The 16279-nt window shown below is 47.0% G+C and overlaps 2 protein-coding genes across 4 annotated transcripts in view; one reads left to right on the forward strand and one right to left on the reverse strand.

Annotated features, from left to right (window-relative positions):
- Positions 1-210: 210 nt before the first annotated feature.
- The window catches only part of spsb4a (splA/ryanodine receptor domain and SOCS box containing 4a), a 34982-nt gene continuing 18913 nt past the window's right edge, over positions 211-16279 (reverse strand). For all 3 annotated transcript variants that reach the window (XM_057056133.1, XM_057056135.1, XM_057056134.1), the window contains exons 2-3: positions 14257-15181; positions 211-2050 (exon numbers count right to left, since the gene is read on the reverse strand). In XM_057056133.1, coding sequence (XP_056912113.1) covers positions 1923-2050; positions 14257-14989 — 861 coding nt within the window. In that variant the 5' untranslated portion in view covers positions 14990-15181 and the 3' untranslated portion in view covers positions 211-1922. The remainder of the gene's footprint in view (positions 2051-14256; positions 15182-16279) is intronic.
- zgc:136870 (uncharacterized protein LOC664693 homolog) lies at positions 6679-8754 on the forward strand. Its single transcript, XM_057056132.1, has 2 exons — positions 6679-6831; positions 6933-8754. The coding sequence occupies exons 1-2, from the start codon at positions 6786-6788 to the stop codon at positions 7985-7987; spliced, it is 1101 nt and encodes a 366-aa protein (XP_056912112.1). The 5' UTR covers positions 6679-6785; the 3' UTR covers positions 7988-8754.

Genomic DNA, 16279 nt, shown 5'->3' on the forward strand with positions numbered 1-16279 from the left:
GTTTGCTGTCCCCTTGCAGACGCACCGTTTCCCCGCAGGAGACAAATGTGCAATAAAGCCTTTTGACACCTCAGCTTCATTTCTAAACCCCGAGCGATGCAGCTTCTGTTGCATGTTTCTGCTGCGGGTCAGGCTACATTTGAAAATGAACACACACACACCACCTCTGAAAACACCTCTCAACCACTCAAAGCATTAGAAACACACAGATTCGTATCCAAATGTACTTTATTCACATCTGTCGACATGCCGAATGCACCTTCTGTCCATACATTCTACTACTCTCTTAATGCTTAACAATAAGAACAACAATAATAATTAAAAAGCAGCACTGAAGAAAACGTGATTTCTCTCCTTTCATTGCCAGCATCTTTGCATAAACATTTACCTGAATGTAACCCAAAACAGTAAAAAACAAACACATCAGTGTGATAAATAATAATAACGATCACCATCATCCCATCATCAGACTTCACACTCACAATAATAATAATAATAATAATAATAATATAGGGTAAAACGTTTTTAAAAAAAGACTCAAGCTTCTTTAAGAGACAATGATTAGTCCAGTCGTGTGTGTGTGTGTGTGTGTGTGTGTGTGTGTGTGTGTGTGTGTGTGTGTGTGTGTGTGTGTGTGTGCAGACAGATGCTGTTTGTGTACCAGTAAGCTACAGCAGGATGCTACAACAGCAGGCGAGGCTCTCCCTCCCACCCAGGCTGCGACCTCCACTCCCCCCAAACACACACACACACACACACACATTCCCAAACGCTGCGGCTTCAATACGAAATACTTTGGTCATCGATGACATCATAACGCAAGACAGCGTCCTGTGAGGAATGGTTCCGGGTGCAGCGCGACGCTGTTCTAAACAGCTCTGACCCACTTGCTTCTCTTAACTTTTCCGCTTTTGATGTTTGGATCATAAATAAGGCAGCAGCAGTGCAAACATGCACGCGGAAGGACGCCCGGGTCCGAAAAAACTCATTTTCTCATTCTTCTTCTTGCACTGATTGATGCTACATACGTACGCTGTCCTCACAACTATGCTAATCTTGTTTTGTTTTTTTAAAATTGAAACACAAATCACATCCATTGCCAACTCGCTGACAGCGATGTTTGTTTTTAAAATGTCCATATTTAACTTGGATTAGGATTAGTGACTGCGGGTTATCAATGTAACAAATCTACAACTGATCATTTACACAAACTAAAGACTGTTTCCTTTCACAGATCAAGGAAGGAGGATAAATCTGGGCACATTTCATTCAGATTAACCGCCTGGGCAATGAAGTCTGCTATAACTAACTAACCTAAAGTTTGACTGTCATCATGTCAAAAGAGAGCCATGAGATCTGCATAATTTAGCTTTTCCACGCACGTTGCATAAACCTTGCAGTTGAGTTTTGCACGGATTTTACGGTCGGCCCCGTGTCATTCAGACCATTTAAACGAGGGAAAACAATATTAGCGCTAAAATCCTTCAGGACATTTAGACTCTGCAGCCTCCAACATGTGCTAGTGAGTCCATGAATACACACTGTGGTATCCAGCAGCAATGATACTGTCGCTAACTTTGTCAAAAAGGCCTCCAGGAACTAGGATTTATGTGCTTTCTGGGCGCAGCTGTTATTGCCGCCACCAGGTGGCAGCAGCCCCACTGTGCTGTCAGAGGACTGGATTCTGGCTGCGGAAGCCATCGTCAATCATTTAGTTGAAGTCAGAAGGGGGAAAAAGAAAAGCAGCTGTAGATCCAAAAGAAGCTGGTGCTGTCCCGGTTCATCTGCCCTCTTCCTCTCCACTTCCAGAGATCCACCGTGTGCAGAGCTTTGGCGTTTGTGGCGAATGTTCTCCGCTTCCCTCCGCTCGGATGTGTCAGGTGTTCTGGTTCTGTCTGCGTGGACGCCTCTGCTGGTGTCAGTCACTGGTACTGGAGGTAATTTTTCAAAGACTGGGGCAGAGGGAGGCTCTCGATCTCCTGAAGCCGATCCCGACCCAACGCCAGGCGGGCCGCGCGGCGACACAGGTCCATTAGAGGAAGAGGTTCCGCTGAGGAGCGAGATCAAAGCACAAAATTAACAAATGCTTCTAAAAGACAGCTGGGGGAAACAAGGGCGGGTGGTGATTAGTTAATGGGTTTAATGTGTTGAATCATGCTCCTCCATCATGTGTACCCCAGATGTTGCAATGAAAAGGTTCCGGATCATTTCAAAGCATCAAATGAACATTGGGTCTGCAAAGCCCAGTCAGCTGACAGGGAGAGGCAACTTCAACTCACAGAAATCCCCAAGAAAATAGACATTGCAGAGGAGCGTCGAGAACCAGAAGCTTTAAACAATGGCGTGAAATCATCCCGGACTTTCCAGCGGTTTTACGCAGGCAGACAAAACTCCTGTGTTTTCCTAAACACGCTCCGTTAATTGGCCGTGCAGAGAAATTCTGGTTTTCTGCTGACTTGCGATCGGCCTAATGGGCGTGAGCGTGGCAGTGTGGGGTTATGGTGTGTGAAGTGCTCCTTCTTTTCGCTGAGTAGGTCCGCTGCGTGGGGAGCCCCGCTTGTTGTTTGTGTGCGTAATCAGCACGCGAGCGCCCGGGAGAGCGGCTGAAAAAAAACTGGCGTTCACGGGCCGTTTGAGCTCGGCGACGCGGGGACGTCCGATGTCTCCGCCCTGACTTATAGAGCTTTACCTCCATTGTCAGGGGCTGGAACCAAGCTTGTTCCATATAGGTGACATAAGCAGCTTTAACCCTTTGTGTTCTCTTGTGTTCACATCCAGCAGAACGCAGCTGCCTCACATTAAGCACCCTCATTCTTCCAGATGTGAACAGTGTCCATAAACGTAATTAGCTGTGGCTAATGGCCAGAGCTAACTGGACAATTAGTGCAGGAAAACACAGGCTTTCTCAAGCTTTAGTTTTTGAAGCTGTGCATTTGAAACTGTGGAGCTTTAAGCAGCTACTGTTGATGCTGCTGCTTTCTGTGGCTGATTTATTTATCCGCCCCTTTGAGAGGGTTTCGCTGCTGAGCTAAATATTGTTTTCATTTGTTACGTCAGCCCGCCCCCTTGCAAAATCCAGGAGACAAATGAAGAGGGGTTGTATGAGTTGTGACCCTGGATGTGCTGAAATAGCAGGTAAACACGATGCGATGAAGCAGAGCGGGAATTGTTGCCCAAAGACAAACCGCGGAGGCGGCGATATTTTAAGGTCAGAAGCTCACAGCAATCAGAGGCTAATGAAGCCTGGTGACATGTGGCACGCAATTAGAGGAAGCTGAAGGTTGTGGACGGAAAGAACGGCTCAGGAATGACAACATCCGATGACGCTGCAACTCGTGGGTCTTTGTCATTTGCTGACATTTCAGACTGTAAAAGTGACACCGGAGCCGCTATTTGAGTGTTGCATCCTCCACAAATTGGACTGAAGCAACTTTTACCAGCTCCCAGCCACATCTGCACCAACAGCCCACAGCTGAGGCTAAATACAGGAACTACATATAATTTAATATATAAGAGCTCCACAATAAACATGGCGTTCGCCCCCTAGTGGTCAGAGCCGGCATAACACACGTCGATATTTCTGCTACACCTTTAATCACTGACATAAATTGGATGAGCTGTTAACTGCTGGGCCCTACTAGTAAATACACCCTTCCTTCCTCATACCCTGCCTGAAAAGTGAAGAAGAACCGCTTGTGTCTGCTTTTCTCCTCTGCTCTTCATCTTTGGTCTCGACACGGTCCCTGTTTCACAGTCTTCTTTTTCTATCGAGGTCTCCGTTTGATCTCCGCTGACACGTTGGATGCGATTGCTGCTGGGTGAAATCTGCACAATCATCTAAGTGTCAGAAACCAGGAGTGTGTTTAGCCTGATAACGAAGTGGCGCTGCGCTTAATCAGTATCCAGAGCACCGCTCAGTCCTTTTATTTATTAATTAGGCTGGATTAAGTGTGAAAACTCAGGTTTTCCATGAAACCATGACAACCTGATGCTCTGCTATGAGCAGGTGTAGGTACATACAGTATGTGCAGAGCTTCAACACACAGCAGCCGACGTGCACACGGAGCAAATACAGGAAATCAGATGAACAAACACTCTGATAATGAGGCATCGCAAGAATCAAATATGCCAATGCTTTGACCTCGGTCAAGGACAGGAAGTCCAGACAGAATCTGATGGAAAGCCTTCAGCTCTGCTCGATGAGCGTCTTCGGTGGGTGAAAAGGCAATTGGTTCAGCATTTCCAGCATTATAGGCACCATAAAGGGAAGTGAATCGAAAGTAGCACCTTCAGGAAGGAACTGCGTGAAATGACAAAAATAAGGCTCCCTAAAATAATAAATAAGGACAAAAAGCTGTTTTCACTGCCCTGAATGCTCAACTGTAAAGCCCATCAAAGCCAGCGACAGAAGCCCGTGTTGCTCTGTCCTGAATTCTTATCCCCAACACAGCTGCGGGTGCCGCCACACTTAAAAACACACCAGAGGGGCATTATTGTGCTGAACTAATGCGACAATGTGGCGACAATCCACAAAGAACCTCATAAAAAACATTCTGCTTTCTATAAAAGCTGCAGCGGGAGGATGACTGATGTTGCAAACACCGAGCAAAGTCGAGCCCACACAGCTTTAGCAGAGGAAGGTGGGGAAAATCACCTTCCACCGCTCCGTCTTAAACAAACTTGCCGAAATTGTTTGCTCAGTTGCTGCGTGACAGCTTATATCTCGCCGCCGCCGCCGCCGCCGCCGCCGCATTACTGTCACGAAGACCGATGGGCACCGTGAGCAGATCAGGATGCTAAAGTGGAGCTGGCGGTAACACAATCCTGCTTCTTTTTAAAGCCCGGCGCTCTCTTTAGCATCCCGCATTACTGTAAACCCGCCGCTCACAGCCTCCACCAGGATGAGAGGAAAAGAGATAAGAGAAACAGGAGGAGTAGAGATGTGGAGAGGAGGCGGAAGAATAAAAGGGCAAGGGGGGAGGACGAGGAGGAGGAGGAGGACAGCACGGGAGAGAAGAGCAAAGGAGATGAAGCTGGGAAATATAGGCAGAGGTCTTGAAGGTGAAAACAAAGCTGAAAAACTGAAGTGGACAAGCGGTGTCGTCCGTTACTGCTGGGAGGTGACAGGCAGGAAAGAAAATCACACGCGTGGAAATCAATATCCCCGTGGCGCTCTGCTTGTGTGTTTTCTTTTATGATGCAGACACAAGACAGGAAAAGATAAAAACTGACAAGAGATGGTCCTTAAAATAAAGAACAAAGTGCAGTTCCTTCATGGTCCTTCGATTCTAGGCCAATGGAGCTGCAGTATTAGTTGAATTATGAATGAATTAGCATGTTTCTGCCGTTTTCTGACCCGGATTCTAAAGAAGCTTCAAAAAATAAGACATTTCTGGAACAAATTCAGTCTGATGAAACTGCTGGTCGTAAATAAGTTTATCAGTTTTAAGCAACAAATTCACTCTTCAAAGAATTTTATTTGGGTTTGATTGCAGAGCAAAGAGATAAAGTAAGAGTGAGATGAAGCCAAGTACAGGAAAAGGAAATGACAGGAAACTACAGAAACTCACCAAAAGCTCCTTTCTGCTGCTGCGGCACGTGCGAATCTATGCGAGAATGAGGGTGTGGGTGCACGTGCTTGCACATAAATAAGAGCACGAGACCTTGCATGTGCGCACTGGCACGCGCACGTGTGGGCTGTCACCGTCAACTTGACTGAGACGGCTCAGGTTAAAACCCTGGCTGATCCTTTCTCAGGAAAGAATGTGAGCTGTGTGTGTGTGTGTGTGTGTGTGTGTGTGTGTGTGTGTGTGTGTGTGTGTGAGTGAGAGAGAGAGAGAGAGAGAGAGAGGAGAGAGAGAGAGAGAAGTTGGAATTCTGCCACCTTAGAATAATGTTTTTCTGCATCATTATCACCAACCTCCGTCTGCTCAATGACACCTCACAGCTGAAAACAGCCCGAGGGTTGAAAACTCCGATGGCAGAAATAATGGAAATCACAAACTCGAGGACAATTATTTGAGGATTTTTGGATGAAACGCCAGCAAAGCCCAGATTGCATCACGAATGAAAGACTTGGTGATGCAGCACAAAACTTCCACCCAGTTTCAACAGTCAAGACAAACAAAGGGGCAGAGGATGACAGGGAGGGCGTGCACAAACCAGCTCAAATCTGCAGGCGCAGCAAAAAACAAGAGAAGACGGTGATAAAAAAGGGAACGAGTGTCAGTGAAGTCACATGAAAACATGCCAGGGATGAGCTTCACGCGTGAGTTCCTCCATAAAACCATTATGATCCATATAAACATGCAGCACATGTTGACAACTAGGAAATTGACTCCGAATAATGACATTTTCAGCAGTTGTATCAATATTTGATGTACATTTCTAATCAAAAATTACTTATATGCTGTAGGTGGCCCTTTTCTATTGTGCTGCAGCCCCCCCACCAATGTAAATAAGCATTAAGCTCAATTTACACCGGTTAAACATTGATGCTTTGTTGGGAAAGACGGGAACATCTGTTCGCAGCATTCCCGGACGGCAGAAGACAGTGGGGAATCGTAAAAAGCAGAGTGCTGAGTCTGATTTAAAAACTGGGAGGTGCTTGTTTGTGTTGATATATCTGTTCGGGTGTGGAAACCCCAGAGAGAAGAAGCGCGGGCGTCCCGAGAGACACTGTTCCAGACCCACTTCCTGAGCTTTATGGGCCGTGGAAAAGGTTTTGAGGAGAACTTAATGTAGTTTCTTTATTACTGTTGGTCGGTGTTACACCTGTGGCCACAATGAAGGCTGTCACGATGGGACGAATCAACCAAGAAGAAGGTACTGGTAAGTTAACCTCCAAAACATGTTATTTTTAGGTGATGCATTTTAATGAGGTATCAGGGATAAAATATTCAAAGAAGTTGCGTCCTCTCTTGTGTTTTTAGTATCGCATCCACTCAATATACTGCTGGTCGGCCCCAGACGGACAGGAAAGAGCTCAACTGGTAACACCCTACTGGGCCGGGAACCAGTGTTTGACACCAGAGGAGGTGGAGCCAGCACGAGTGCCAGCGGCATCGCAGCCGGACGCCATCTGACAGTGGTGGACGCGCAGGGTTGGGGGTTATCCGAGGACATCGTTCCCAAAGAGGACAAAGTGGAACTGCTGAGAGCGTTGTCTCTCTTTGGACTCGCAGGACCTCATGTTGTCCTCTTGGTGATCCCGTTACTGGACTTCACAGAGTCGGAGGGAAGGGCGTTGGAGAGGAGGATGGAGGTCTTGACCTCTATGGTCTGGAGACACACAATGGTGCTATTCACCTGTGGAGACAGCCTGAAGAGGAGAGGGTGCAGCGCCACAGAGCACATCCAATCAGGAGGCCCCGCCTTGCATCGACTGATGGAGAAGTGCCGCTACAGGTACCACGTGTTCAATAACAAGGCTGTCAGCAAGCGGGACAACACAAAGCAGGATATTAAATCGGATTTGATGCAACAGGAAGTGGCAAGGCGGAAAAAAAACACCGAAGGGTTATGGCCGAAAGACAAGGGAGGGGAGACGGAACAGGAGCAGGTGAGGGAGCTGCTGATTAAAGTGGAGAACATGCTGCAGGAGAACGGAGGATGGTACTTCTCCCTTCACATGTACCAAAGAATGGAGGAGGAGTGGAGCCGCAGAGAACACGAGCTGAGGAGGCGGCTGGCGGCAGAGATGGATGAGAAGCGCGAGAGGAGGAAAGGAACGGCAGCTGAGACAGGGAAGGCAACGGAGCAGAGACAGAAGTCAGAGACGGAAGTGAAAGAGGGAGGATTTAAGACAGAAAAGGAGAGACATATTTGGGACGCAAAAGAGGAGAACGTGAAGTTTGGACTGAGCAGCGAGGAGGAAGAAGGCGACAGCAGAGGGGAGAGCAATGAAATGAAAACCAGCCATGCAGCCCCACGTTGGCTTAATACAAGTCAAGGTTTACCATTTAATCCAATCAGAAAAGTGGCCTAGAGCAACAACTGGTTTCAGCCCAGTCAAACCTGACTCCACCTGTGAGATCCGCAGGTGTGTGACGACACTTTTCTGCAGCAGAAAAACACCTTCAGTTGACCTTTGAATAGAGCAGATCCTCACAGAGCCACAGCAAACAGAACTCTATATGAAAACGCCAACGAGGATGCATCTCCTCTTCGTATTAAAGTCAACAAGAGACAATTATTCACGCGCTGCTGTCGCAGCACGCGGGCAGAACTGGCAGACGCCACCGTTTCATTGCACGTGGACTAACTGCAGACTGGCAGCAGGGGACCGGCGTCCCTCCTTGGCTGCAGCAGACGGTTAATCCTCATCTCTGGCTCAGGAACAACACCACGCGAGGTCAGCTATGCTGAAGCCCAGGAGGTCAAAGAGCCACAGAAAAGGCCCAAACCACCTCGATCGGCATCTTTCCATTGCTCAAATTGTAAAGGAATGAAAAGGACAAGGTGTCCCCCTTCAAGCAACTCCCTTAAAAACATAATGTTGTTCTGTGTTTGCATTTCCCAGAGGTCTGAAGTGAGAATTTAGTTCAGCTTCATTTTAATTTCTGCCGCTTCTGAATTCTGACAACTCAGTAAATCTAATGTGATTTTTTTTTTTATAGAAGTTTTCCTTGATTATCACTGGAGCTGGAGAATCTTGTCCCTTCCTGACCTTTGCTGTCATCCTGTCTCTACTAAACAAATCAACTGGAATCTAACTTTATATTCACAGTATAAACATTGCGCCTGTTATGCAACAGCAAAACAAGCTTATTATGGCTACAAAGTTGCGCAATATTCACATTGATTAATTTTTATCATAAGGCTGAGGTAACAATAAAGATCGCTGTCTGGATTTTCTTTTTTTCTACAAAGTCAGAAGTGAGACATAAAGTCAAATACTGGGGAAGAACAGCCTTTCCTAAACACAAACGGGTACCATCGAGGTTAAAAGACTGAGCTCAGAGTTTCTGGTCGACAGACATGCCTGTCTGCTGGGAGCCGCAGTAGGAAGCCCGTCAGCACCACTTTCCGACTGAAAGCCCACAGCGGAGGAGCCAGTGGTCTGAACAGAATCCAATAAAGCTTCACTCGTTCTACCATCATTCTCGCATTTTAGGTAGCTGACAGTGCACATTCCTCAGTCTGCTGCATATCTGCACACCATCTACAGCGAGCAACTAACAGCTTAAAGAGACATTTTAATTAGACGGCAACAGGCTGGAAATAACAAAAAAGACTTAATTATGCTGTCGTATCATTACGCTTGTTGATTAAATTCAACAGGAGTTCATTTGGAATTACTCTGAGCATCCAAGAAACACAAAAACCTGACGCACAGCGACAAAATGTATCCACAATGTTGACCTGAGGGGTGAATTTGGATCATTTGTCCCACAGAGCAAAGGGTAACAGATCCACTTTGCAGTGTGTCACAGTGACTGAGGGTCAAACATGGCTAAAGAGGGCCCAGTTGGGGGTGAAAGACAAAAGGGCAGAACACACGAGGAGGAATGTGACGTTTACACGAAAGTGCGCACAGCAGGAGGCAAGGGGGGCAAGAGAGGGCTCGATTTTAGCGGGTGAAATTAGACAATAATACAGATGAGCGTATCCAGCGGTGACTGATATTATGGTGTTATGAGTCGTCATTTTGTCCTGCGACTGGGATAAAAGTCCAAAAATAAACCATCTACAACTGAAAGCGACACCATCTGCAGCCTCAGCAGCCGCTCTAACTCGCAGGTCTGGGCATGTATTGTGTTTCTGCCCGTTCCATTACACAGCCAGAACAAACCAGTAAAAGTCATCCTTCTTTCTAGGGAGAGGGAGGAACAGAATGTTACACAGCCTGTAAAACTTACTTATAGATTGCTCCGACGTGGCATTCAAACAGCAAAGGACTAAGCCTGCGTGAAAAATTCGTACACTCGACTGAAGTCGCAGCATCGTCCTCTGGAGACGCACAAATGCTGGAGACGTGTTGTCATGGAAACTCTGCGTGTCCTTAATAATTCAGGGTGAGTGCACTGATGCTCCCTAACATATGTTAGAAGAACAGCAGAAGTCAGGAAACTCCTACAAAACCGAGTTTGGTTCCCTTCAGCAGAACCAGCTGAGTTAAAGGACCTTTAAAGAGAAGAGAATAAAAAGGATTCGGGCCCAACTGTGAATTGGTAACATCAGCCGGCCAAAGGAGAGTGTTGATTAGAGGTCAGCTCAGCTTCCAGAACAAGGAGAGTGGGGATTATCTTCTTATTCATTACTTGAGGGGGCAATGATTGGATCTTCTCATTCATAATACAAGAGTCTTGTGTGGGTGCTCGAATGTGTGTGTGTGTGTGTGTTGGGGGGGTGGGGTAGATTTCATTAAATAAATCAATTTTATTAACCGGTCATCAAAGGCCAACACCTGTCCGACAGGTGGAATTAACCCCCCCGTGAGTGTGGAAAACTGTGGCCTGTGGTTTATATTCTAACAGTATTAAACTTAGGATTTATGGTTTATAAGAAGCTGCTGCTGAGCTTTCAAAACTGATTTCCGCTCCTTGACTCTTTCTCGCTGGCATTTATTTCCCCAAATCTCTGATGGATGCTGTGTTGCGTACATTACCGCCACGCTGAGCCACCAGGAATCTATTTATAGAATGTAAGGTGCTCTGAAATACGTATTACACCGTCTGAAACGCTCTCGATGATACAGCACGTGGGATCGGATGCAAAAGAGGGATGAGAGCGCAATCAGGTGGGAAGTTGTGCTGTTGTTCTTGTGGGAATGATTGAGTTAGTCAATCATCTGCCGATGATTAGACGGCTGAATCAGCATAAAAAAAGCTTTAAATGGATACGTTAGGGCTTAGTGTTTGCTATTAAACCAGCTGTAAGGGACATCCTAGTAAAGATGGATGGTAGACTGCGATGTGTCTCTTGATAAATCTACACAGAAACAACTCAAAATGTCTCACATTACTCACATTGGACAAGATTGATGTCAAGCGCCTGTAATAGTCTTCATTAGTACATGGTTTTTGTCTCAAGGTGCTTGTATATGCAGCAGAGGATCGATAAAAGGCCATTAGTGTGGTGAAATCGATGACTAAAAACAGATAAAACAGAAACACAAAAACAGAAAGGTAGAATGTTTAATCCCCTAATTGTTAAGGATGGGTCACAGGCTGCTCGTACAGGACTAAAATTCACGTCTCTCTGGGATTCTTTCTTGACATGTTTTTTTAAACCAAATGCTTCTATATTCCGTTAGCTCACATTTAATGTTCTTTTATACCCCTCCCTTATCTCAGCTGCTGAATGATTAAATCTGACTTCACACGATCAGACACCAGTATTCCCAGTCGGCTGCCAGGGTTCAGATCTGGAGGCAGGGGTATTCCTGCATCTTAATCTTAAAAACAGCTTCCATCAATATTTTAGCGCAGTCAAGCAGAACATTATCACACAACATTTCAACATCAAATTTGTTCATGCAGCTCTTAAAAAGTGACCATGAGGATCATCTGGGACGTACAGTTTGGCGTTTACAAGTCCGGGTCGCTCAGTTTTAGGGAAACGAGCTGGACATTTGAAATGAAGCTAAAGCTAAAGCAGCACGCCACCAAGTCAAACCCAAGCGGCAACGCTAACCTACTGACCCACATACCAGACGGGCAGCGGTCACCGACTAACGGCTGTTGAGTCATAAGTCCAGCAGGCCGATTTATAATTCACAACAAAGACAAGTGTACCTGTGATGAACAGAGAGAAACTAAAGCGCCCTGAGCAGAGGAGAGGGAAAAACCTTCATCATTGGGGGATAAACTGGCATAAAAGGCTCAGTTCAGCCACAGCGAGCATTTTCTGGCTGCCAGAGGCCTGATTGTCCTTATTTCCCAATAGCCACTGTGAAAGTGATGGAAACTAAGGAATAGGGCTAAATCATCGGATCACATTACAGGAAAATCTGTGATTCTGAGCTGTTGTAAACCAGAATGTTTGATTCAAATGCTGAATTAAACATCAGAAGAAAGATCATTTGGGACGTATGGCTGCTGGTGTTCTGCGGCTGCCTCTGGGTGTGTTTATTTCCACACCACAGACAGTGCTGCTGCAGAGACGTGGGAGTGCTGCCATTCACTCCTGTAACTTCTGCTTCCCGTCTGCCCGGGAATCAGCCGAGGGTCAGCGTCACGCTGCACTCTTCCACATCGTCCCACACAACTGCATGGCTCTGCTCTCCGGTTTCAGTCTTCTGAACTCCCCCTCGCTGCTTTTGTGTTCTGAATATGGTCCTTGCTGCTTTAAGAACTTATCCTGGATTCGCTTGTCACTGATGGAGCTGCGAGGCTCCGTCGGGTCGACCAAACTGGGTCTAAAAGTGGTTTCTGCTGGTGAATCACGTCGCACCTCCTTGCAAGAGATTTTTTTTTTTTACTTTTTTTGGACCGGGATGACTGATTTGGCACTTTGGACCCACCTTTAAAGCACATTGCAGGTCGGGGAGCAGTGATTTGTAGGTGGGGTGAAGTGATCCTGCATGTGATCAAGCGGCGCCTGAGCCAGAGAGCAGCTTGTGACAAGAGGATGCGCAGTCTATAAATCTCCCTCTATTACCCGGCACTCGCTTTACTTCCACTCACAACAGCAGTAAAAATAATCTATGAAGAAGTTCTCATGGGGAGAGCGGCAAAGATTAAGTCATTACCAAACCGCTGACAGCATTTTTCACGGCCACAAACGTATACATCATTAACAGATTTATACATCGCATTTAATGAGAGATAAACCTGTGGACACGGTTCACGGTGCCCGAGACGAATCACGCTTGAAGCAATTATCGGTAAATGTGGATGTGTTTGAGCCGCAGGCGGCCCACGCGTGCGTTCGCGTGTGGTGGTCCGGGCTTATTTACCCCACAGGTTCAAAGTATTTGATAAGGCAAAAAAAAAAAGTGTCATCTTTTCCCAACAGATAAACCAATCAGCATTCTTTTTTCTTAAGCCGAACACATTTTCATTAGTTAGACCTCATTTCACAGTGTGGCGTTTATACGCTTTGAACAGACCGGGTATTTTCCGTATTCTCCGGGAGAGCCATGAAATCTCGCAGATTGCTCCATAAGTGGAAAATGGCTGCAGCTGAGGTGCCCTCAGCAGACAGACGGTGTGCTTTGAACTAAGTCTGAGTGGAAGTGACATCATGCAAATCACGCATAAACAGCCAGGCGGGACTTAAATCAGAGGTTAAGGAATGCGAGTCGGAAGAATTAGCCACGGCTACTCTGCGGTATTTGGAATTCTATCAACCTGATTACAGTTTTGTACGTGCTTGTGCCAGTTTTCTGCGGTCTGCGGTCGACCCTTGAGGGCTGAGAATATCTAGAAACCTGAGAAATCTAAAGAATTTGGGCACAGAAAAGCTTCCCCCCCCTTTTACTTTCTCTTTAGCGAAGGGGAAAACAGACTGTTGTGTTATCAAATAAGACCCACGGGGTTCTGAAAACACAGAGGGAGGAAAACGGGCAGTCGGATCATAAGTATGTTTTCATAACACACAGTTTTTCCCTGGAAGGTGTGTAAGTATGTGTGTCGGTGTTTGCGCGAGCTCTTCTAACGAGCTGTTCAAAGAGTCGCTATGTTTAGACTGTGAACAGGAGACAAGCTCGACTCTACTCCAATAACACAGGAGGGGACAGACACTGGGACTCACGGGGCACAGAACACAGTGTGTCCTCGTGGTAAATGTCCCGCCATCACATATCCAGAGGAAAACACAGACGCAACATCATCCCCATACACCGTAGCCTGCTCCTCCAACAAGGACCAAAGTGCACCAATGTGACACTACCCTCACCCCCCAAATAACCACAGGAAAGCCAAAATAGAAGCTCTTTGTACTTTCAGAACAGACTAGATACAAGGAATTTAGTCTGAACGGAGTCGCTCCGAGTGAAACAACCAGAAATTCCAATTCTTCAGTGGCGCTGAACACCCACTGACCAGAACCAGTTCACAAATGTCTACTCCTGGTTTCACTTTAAGGAAAAAGTACCAAACTTGTAGTCATTACCGAAGTGACTCACAACGAGCAGTCAGGTTCGGTCCATCGCCCCCCTTCCTCTGGGGAAAGATGTGCCGCCCATGAAAACATGCTGATATTCTGCTGCCGCATTACATTAAATTTCATTTTGAGTTACAGGAGGAAAAAAAAGGCCTCTTTAACCAACCACTCAACCGCAATGTTGTGTCGTAATGTGTCGGTACTTACGGTCCAAGCCATTGATGTACTTCATGGATATCTCACAATGCCCCCACACGGCACTGACAACAGGATACAACTTCTTGCCTTTCAGTCCTCTAAAGGCCACACCTAAATACTGTCCATCCACCATGAAGCTCAGCGTTCCTTCATCCATGTCCAGTATCACTAACAGAGAGTCCGGCAGGGAGAACGAGTCCTCCGGCTCCAGGAAGGAGGGGTAAGAGGGCAGGGAGCTGTGGGCTCTGTTCTTACTGTCGTGGTAGAGCCTGTGGCGTCCCAGATCCCAGCCCCAGGATTCACAGTCCGAGCCTACTAATGCAGTGTATCCCACGGAGTGTAAAGGAGCTTCCAAGGTGGCCACTCCCACCACGGCGTGAGTGCCGCGCTGCCGAGCAGGCCAGTGGATTTTCCACACGTGGAGGCCCCGTGTGTATCCCACCCGGCCCCGGATGCAGTCTGTGCTCTGAGCGACTGGGTGACGGTGGAACGTCAGCTTATCCTCCTCTTTGATGAAGATGTTGAGCGAGCGGTCGTCGGGATTCCAGGCGTGGCGGAGCTGGGTCTCCAGTCCGGCACACGGCATGTCCAGGAGGAGGTCCAGCCGGGCCGGTTTGCTGAAATCCGGCTCTCTCAGTTCTGGGTGGTGCCGCCGGTGAGCCGAGGGGCGGTAGGACGGGGAGCCGCCGCTGTCCCCGCGGCCCTCCACCGACTTAATGCCGCTGGAGATCTTCTGCCCCATGACCGCGACGTGGGGGTGGGGAGGGGAGGTGGGTTGGGGTGGAGGGTGGGGGTAGGTGCAGGTGGTGCTGCGGTGATTAGAGCTTGATGTTACCTCATCAATGCAGCAGCGCGGACGTGAGAGTGGTGGCGGGGGATCGAATGTGGAGAGCAAGGTGGTCTCATGCCATTAATGTCTTCAGGACGACGCCAACTGTGGAGGAAGGAAGAGAGAGGAGAACGTTAAACTGATAAATATACCTGAAAGTTCGAAATACTTATCACTTGGTCTTCAGAGCACAACGGTTTAAAAAAATGAAGAAACGATACTAAAAGCAAATGTCAAAGCAAAGTGCACAGATTCAGATTCTAAGTCATCGCAGGAGTAAATAAAGAAGATTTGATACAGACTGTAAAGGGAAAAACACAAAGACACACACAGCTAATCCTGCGTCCATCCCACAGCCATAGTACCAAACAAATAAATGGCTCCGATCCTGCAAACATTCCCCGGTTGTGCAACAATCTCTAGACTTTAGCGAAGGAAATGGAATTTTTATAAGAAAGTCCGAGTTTACCAAAACAAAATAAGAAAAATAACTAGGAAATTTGGGAAAACCTGGCTTTTTTTTGTTTGCCTTTCATTTTCATTTTCAAAATAATGCCTCCACTACAGTTCAACAACAGTATTAGTGGGGGAGGGTGGGCTTTTGAGCAACGCCAGGATTACGTTTTTGGGTAGTGACACAGACGCGCATGCAGCGTTCTCTTCCAGGAAGAGCAGCTGCTGCTTCCTGTTTGCAAGAAGAGTCAGTTCTCAGGCAGACGGGGAAGAGGATGACACAGACCTCTCTCATTTATCTGCCGCCTGCCTTTCCTCAACATAGGAATAAGGATCGCACGTTTCTTCGTGTGCGTTGTGGTCACAATGCAGGTAAAAAACGCTAAGCTAATGTTGTGATGCCACTCCGTCAGTCTCAACATGAACCCACGTGAAAGCCAGTACCAACTTCAGGCCATTTACGCTAAAATTAGTTGGGTTTTTTTTTAAGCAGACACTCATAAAAATAACGACACACCAGTCGGCGACCTGACCACAGAATGAAGTCATGGTGTCAGACACACACACACGTGTGCTCCCCCCCATTCTCTGTCTCTCTATCTTCCTGTCAATACGGATGAGGTCATGGCAGCTGGCAGCCAATGTGTGCCACCATTCACTTCACTCCTCAGCGTGAGAGGGTTCAGAGCTCGGACACACACACACACACACACGAACACACACACACACACACACAACACACACACACAC

The sequence above is a fragment of the Takifugu flavidus genome, chromosome 15 (assembly GCF_003711565.1).
Source record: "Takifugu flavidus isolate HTHZ2018 chromosome 15, ASM371156v2, whole genome shotgun sequence".
Lineage (NCBI taxonomy): Eukaryota > Metazoa > Chordata > Actinopteri > Tetraodontiformes > Tetraodontidae > Takifugu > Takifugu flavidus.

Coding starts and splice junctions, on each gene's coding strand:
- zgc:136870 (XM_057056132.1), top strand. CDS start 6,786: ATGAAGGCTGTCACGATGGGACGAATCAACCAAGAAGAAGGTACTG. Junction 6,832..6,932: donor CAACCAAGAAGAAGGTACTG/GTAAGTTAACCT, acceptor TTGTGTTTTTAG/TATCGCATCCACTCAATATA.